The sequence below is a fragment of the Sycon ciliatum genome, chromosome 1 (genome assembly GCF_964019385.1).
Source record: "Sycon ciliatum chromosome 1, ocSycCili1.1, whole genome shotgun sequence".
Classification (NCBI taxonomy): domain Eukaryota; kingdom Metazoa; phylum Porifera; class Calcarea; order Leucosolenida; family Sycettidae; genus Sycon; species Sycon ciliatum.
Window position 1 is genome coordinate 61,559,836 of NC_088643.1, and position 6,819 is coordinate 61,566,654.

The following is a 6,819-nucleotide window of genomic DNA, read 5'->3' on the forward strand; positions in this document are numbered from 1 at the left end:
GTGAGGGAAAGAGAGTGAAAGAGGTGGAGAGATATAAGTATAGAGAGAGAAAGAGTTCAGCGGCATATCGTCGCTATGACTATAATGCTACTTTGAGAAGAGGGTCAACATAATGATTTGCGTCCACTGATGGCAGGCCAGTGTGATAGATGTGCATGGCTAGCACCAGTCATGAGCAGAGCACCAGTCACTCTGTTGCAGGTGACGGTATGCAGCAATCTTGAATCTCTGCAGGTGTTTCCGGGCTGGCTGCTTGATGGTCTACAGTTCTGCTCAATGAAATCCAGCCGCGTGACTCAAGTTTGCGCCTTGCACCATTTCGTAGCCCAGTCACGGTTCGCAGGTCTAGGCCGAGGCTAGGGCTGTGCAGCGCCCGGTGCATACTCTTGAGTGATGCAACTGGATTTCATTGAGCAGCACTGTACAATGGTCATGTTGATCCACTACATGTACATGTACAAAAAACAAAACAAAAAAAAAACAAAAAAAAAACATGACTTAAAATCTTGTACTAAGTTGTAGGACGCATCACGCAGCTTCATAAGTAAAAAATTGGTTGTGAGCAACACTGGCTCACACTCAAATCACTGCTTTTCACCAGAAAAATATTATATTTCAACGTTTCGGTCATGAAATAACCATCATCAGGAATTTCCTGATGATGGTTATTTCATGACCGAAACGTTGAAATATAATATTTTTCTGGTGAAAAGCAGTGATTTGAGTGTGAGCCAGTGTTGCTCACAACCAATTTTTTTAAAAACATGACTGTACGTACTAGTATGTTGTTAGTTGACAGCATGTAACAAGGTGGAGGATCACCGTGTTCGGAAACATTGACCTTTCTACAATCACCCACGGTTGATAGAGCGGCCCTGGTCTTGCCACCGTCATCTGAACCGTTTGGGTGTTAGCCCCGGTTCTGACCCTCTGTATTCTAGCCCATACGGTTCAGATGGTCGCAAGACTGGGGCCCTACCAACTGTGACGTGCACGCGTAGATGGTTGTAGAAAGGTCACTGTTTCCGGACATGCTTTATAACATGCTGTCAACACACACACACACACACACACACACACACACACACACACACACACACACACACACACGTACACACACACACACACACGTACACACACACACACACAATTAATAGCATGTACATGTACGACACGTATAGTCGTGGCCAAAAAGATCCGACCCGTGAGACGAAACTAGCACCGAGGCTCATGCGGCCCGGCCCCTGCAGCCCTCCAATAGGTTTTTGGAGTGTGCCTGATCATGTTAAAGTGGAAGTGCAGCGCTGCTTTTGACTCGTGGGTTGGGTTTCTTTGGCCTTGACTGTAGTTGCCAATAGCAGGCGGAAAACTTGAATTGATACGGATATTGGGGAACGGTGTAGCCATATCAAATCGATGCAGATGAAGCAGAGGATGCTGCACACACTCTGTACATAATTATAGTCATGTACAACATACAATACACATGTGTATTGGCCTAGGCTATAGGCTAGGGTCTAACGTTCTCAGCGCGGGCCTTATCACCATCATTCACCTAACCCATGGTGGATAATGCTCCAGCAGTAAATACTGTATTGGCGCCGGGTTTCTGCCCGAAAAGCAGTGAAATTGGCAGAATCATACACACCTTATGGCAGGGCTGACTTCCTTGAATTCTCCTCCATTTCTGAATCCACCAGGGTCCCTCATTTCAAACACTCAATGCGGTCTCTTCGCAGCATACCCCACCACTAAATGAGTAAATGCTTTCATCAATCAGTCACTTTCGGGCATGGCTGAGCGCTCATCATCAGGGTGAACTGAACAGTAAACTCAGTGTACTCAGTGTACTCAGTGTTCTCAGTGTACTCAGTGTACTCAGTGTTCAGTTCACCCTGACCAGTAAACCAGTGGTAAACTCAGTGTTTACTGTTCAGTTCACCCTGACCAGCTCCTGATGGGCCATGCCCGAAAACTGATTGGTCTTGAGTGATCGAGTTGAGGGACCCTGATGTGTAAATGGCTGCAATGGAGTCTGCGAGTACTTAGAAAACACGTCTTTGTCCACATACCAAACATGCAATGAAACATACCAGAAACAGTACCAAATTCTGCAAATTTTTCTATCGGCATTATCCGCGAAGGGCTACCATCACCATCACCATCGCTGCATATCAACCCTTAGAGGGGTACGGTCATGGTGATATTATCAGGGCTTCGAATAACTATACTAATACATGTACTATGGTGAAAAAAGCAAAAAAGTAAATTATCGTGTCCGTTCCCGAAGGGAACTCACCCGTTCCGGCTGTTCCCGAAGGGAACAGCCGGTAAACCCTAGCGGCAGATGCAGCGCCTAACGGTGGGGGTGAGTGGATAAGTCTCACAACCACAGGCACAAGGCAGCTGAGAAACCACATTAGCTGCATCCATGTACCACTTGTGCCTGGCCACAAGTTCCCAGTTGACTGTGGGTAGCAGCACGGCTGGAAAAACCGCTTGGTGAAAAAGGAGAAGGACAAAATGTGCTCACTTTGACTTTAAATCCTAGAAGTTCGAACTTAGATGCCAAGTGAATACTTTTCACATCCCATTCTATTCTTTTTGTACTTTTCACTGTAAACTTACATTGTATTTGTCCCAGTCTTGTCAATTCTGTGCGTAGCGCCAACACGCATGATTCTGTGACGTTCTGTCACTTGACCACCATCCTATCACGAGTTTCGCATACGCCATGCAGAACATCACTGTGACTTGTCAACGTCATGAGGGAAACGGCCATGCTGATTACTATGCTCATGCGAGTCATGGTACCAGGCAGTACCGCTGGTCATGGTCAGGACAAGAAGAGGCTATGACTATGACTCGTATGAGTATGAGTATGACGAGTAGACATACGAGCCTGCATGAGAGAGGCACCGACTGTCGACTCAGTAGAGACAGCACCGAGTATCATGAGCACACGAGTGAAAACTCAGTTCGGAAAGTCCGTACTTTTAGCCTTACCGGTAGTCTTTGCAAACTCCCAATCCATCAAGGAAACGTTGGTAGTTTGCGACGTTTCGTCGGTTACCTTGCAGCTTGGGTCCTGAAGTACTGAGTGCCTGCCTTCTAATACCACTAGCTAGTTCTAGCCGCACCAAGCAATCAGCTACGCTGGGAGTGCGGCTTCAGGCAGACAACCACGAAGAATCAGTGACACTTGAATTCGATATTTGGCTGTTTGTATAGTTAACGGCGAACGACGTTGTAAAGATGGGGTCGCTTTTCCGCTCGGCGGAGATGACCTTAGCCCAGCTCTATCTTCAATCGGATTCCGCATACCAATGTCTGGATCAGCTGGGAGAGTTGGTAAGCTGGGAATGTGAGGATTGTCTGGGCTATCCGAATACTCGTACACGTCGTTACAGGCCAAGTGCCGGAATATGTGGCACAAAGATTTTAGGGAAACGTAAACATCACTGTCGTCAGGAAAATGAGTTCTGTACATCAGATGTAAAACAGCGACTATTGATGTGGGAACTAACTTGATTCGATAGAAAATTCGAATAATTTTAACCGAAGTCGGAGCTTATCGCAGAAACTCTAAACTACCACATTCGTGATCATGGTGATAGAGCAGGAAATGGGCCTTTACCGGGCCAGATAACGCTGCTATTAACGGTATCACATGCATAGCCCACCTAATTAATTGTAACTTTGCAAACTTCAAGGGTATTATATAGGCTACAGCTTCTTGTGTAAATGCCACATTTCAAGTTAGTTGCACCGGTCCATGATGAGTGGAGCGTAAACTGTGTTTTTTGGGGGGGGGGGGGGGGGACATGGATTCACTCATTGGTTTTGAATAGAAGTTTGGCCCTCATGTACTGACTTGCAGGTAGACCTGTGTTAGCTTGTGCCCTCGAGAGGCCGGTCAAAATACTCGTACATCTGGTCAGCAGCGTCTCGGATTATGTGCAGACGGTGCATCTGAATAGCATTGTTGTGGACTAAACGGACAGAGCATGACCTCGAGCGGACAGAGCATGACCTCGAGCGGACAGAGCATGACCTCGTCGAGCGAAGAGTGCTTTAAAATGTACACCGTCGGAAGCTGCTTGCACTATCGCCACCGAGGAGATTGAACAAAACAGTCAAATCTCAGTGTTTCTTATTCTCACGCCAACAATCGTCAGTCAGCTGATGGCCCGTATGCACGGGACTCGGAACCGGGCGTATCATGGACTTCATTGTACATCACATGTGGAATCAGTGAGCTCGTGTTTAATGAACTGCGGCAGCTTAACGATGAGCTTGTATCCTTTGTTTTCTATGTTGGCTATCTACCCCAGGGACTGGTGCAGTTCAGAGATGTAAGTACCGTTTGTATGATGATTGAGTCAGTTAGAGAAAGTCAACAAACTCGGGCTCCACCTTCAACTAAAGAAACAACAACAACAACAACCTTAGAACCATGAATGTTTGGAGGTGTCAATTAGTTTCAAACACGTTCGAAGCAAAATCTGAGTCTATGTGTATACCGACTTTAATGGTACTTGTAAAACGTTCCACGCCCTGACATTTGTTCATCCATTTGAAAAAGGATTCTGAAGTTCCGAACAAAGCAGCAGTAAACTTAATGGGACAAACTGTTTTTGCTGTTCTGTTTCACATCCTTGTCTCTCCTGTTTTTCATGCTTACTCAACGTAGCATATCACTGTCTCGTACAAGTATAATTAGGTAGTCTTCTTGGAAACAATTAACCTTCAAAGCTATTAGGTCACATGCAGCACTGTACCAACACAGCTTTGAGGTTCCATACTTGGATAAGCTGCATGAATTGCTAGCTAACAGCTTGTGCCAGGTGATCTAAATATCCGCCTCCTTGTACTGCATGAACTTGCTAAATGGCATTGAATTACATCTGAATGCTTTGGCATGCTAGCAGGCCTAAACATATAGCCTGTTATGGGCCGCTCATTTGCAGCATACTTGCAAATAATAGTCTCACCCAATGGTAACCATGGTGACTTAAGACAGTACATTGCTGTGGCTGTCGCTTGCCCCCGGCTTTGTTGCACACTGGAAACAATGGCACTGATGGACATCCCGGGACCTACCCCCCCCCCCCTAGCTTGCGTTTGCTAATGAATGGAATATGGCCACACGTAGTGTTGCAGATCGCTGACCAAAGCTTCTGACATGAATTTACTCCTCCTGCATTTTCATGGCAGGTGGATACCTAGCCTGGCAGTCTACATGTATGTTTTATCCCGAATGCACAACCGAAGCTTTGTTGTTTCTATGCTGCAGCTCAATCCGGATGTGAACTCTTTCCAGCGCCGCTATACTGATGAAATACGGCGTTGCGATGAAATGGAGAGACGATTACGTAAGCATGCTCGGTGCATAGTCCCGGAAATAATGCACAGATACCTCCCTGAGCCAAGCTAATTTGATAGCATGTCACCATTGTGTACATGCATGCATACATTTCCTATGAGTGTAACTGTGTGCACATGCCTTTACACAGTTGCTGTGAAGAATGCTTCAATGCCAGTCTATTTGTTCATTAGTTTACCAGGGAATTCCCAGGTGGCACACATGTATTTTCCAGTACGGTACACGTAGTTGATGATCAGTCCTCTATCATTTCGGTGCCACTGCTTCAGGATTTCTGACCAAGGAAATCGAAAGAGCTGGCATCACAATATTGGAGAATGCCGAAGAAGCCAATGCGCCGCTCCCATCGGACATGCTGGAGATGGAGGTATGGTGTCCAGTCTGAATTTGTTGTGTCCGTGATCAAGACCATTCGAAGTTTGAATGGCGTTAGAGAATACTCTAGTGCTCAAGTACATGTAACATCTTCTAAGTAACATGACCCACGTTTCTATCCCTCTGGCCGCAGTGTGTTGTCACTACTGTGACACGGGAAGCTGCCAGCTTGCCGTGTAGCCAAGTGTGCATAATATGTACATGCACTACCTACATGTACAAACTTAGCTGATGAGTTGGCAACTCCTCTGCACCGGTAATGATTATGTGTATCATGGCTTACCCGGCTTGAGACAGCGCCAAATCAGCCTGCTGAGAGAAACTATGATTGTCTTGGAATAAGACATACAGCTACTTCAGCAAGGGCATCTCTCTGCCAACAGTCTACTGGATCAAACTAGCAGCAGCATCGACATCACTATCAGGAAAGCAGAATATACCTGTAGGATATCCATCACTACATTGTAGATCAAACAGGAATAGGGTACATGGACCTTGACTTCTTTTTAAATCTAGGAGGCGTGGGCGTGCAAAGGGCGTACAAAGACATACAGTGTACATTTGCACATCCAGTCCTATCATTCTATGGTGTTATTCTATGGTGTTATTCTATGCATTGTGCAGGAACGATATGAAAAACTGGAAGCTGAGATTCGAGAGATCAACACCAACCAAGAGCGACTGAATCGCAACTGTCTTGAACTGACCGAGCTAAAGCACATTATCCGCCAAACAGTGAACTTCTTTGCCGAGGTAAGAACTCCAAAAATAACACCTCTTCTTCTGACTCTTACTGTGTTCAGTATCAGTATGGTAGTGCTTTCGAAACGGTGTCACGGTTTAGGTATGTTTGCAAGGCTGTGTAGTGATTAGCACCTCCGCTTGGATTAGCCTTTTCTCACTACTCTCATTCAAAGGTGTATAGTGGACATCGGTAAGGAGCCCGCACTCCACTCTACTGACCTGATACAGTGATAGTATTGCACTGCACATGTAGATCTACAATAATTATAAAGCGGTATCTTGGTTATGCATTTTGGAAGCATCACCATGCACTG

The 6,819-nt window shown here is 45.8% G+C and overlaps 1 protein-coding gene across 1 annotated transcript in view; it reads left to right on the top strand.

The window, feature by feature from the left end:
• Positions 1 to 2,964: 2,964 nt before the first annotated feature.
• The window catches only part of LOC135804731 (V-type proton ATPase 116 kDa subunit a 1-like), a 17,726-nt gene continuing 13,871 nt past the window's right edge, over positions 2,965 to 6,819 (top strand). The window contains exons 1-5 of the mRNA XM_065318675.1: positions 2,965 to 3,351; positions 4,335 to 4,355; positions 5,297 to 5,375; positions 5,656 to 5,753; positions 6,386 to 6,514. Of these exons, the coding sequence (XP_065174747.1) occupies positions 3,256 to 3,351; positions 4,335 to 4,355; positions 5,297 to 5,375; positions 5,656 to 5,753; positions 6,386 to 6,514 (423 nt within the window). The 5' untranslated portion in view covers positions 2,965 to 3,255. The remainder of the gene's footprint in view (positions 3,352 to 4,334; positions 4,356 to 5,296; positions 5,376 to 5,655; positions 5,754 to 6,385; positions 6,515 to 6,819) is intronic.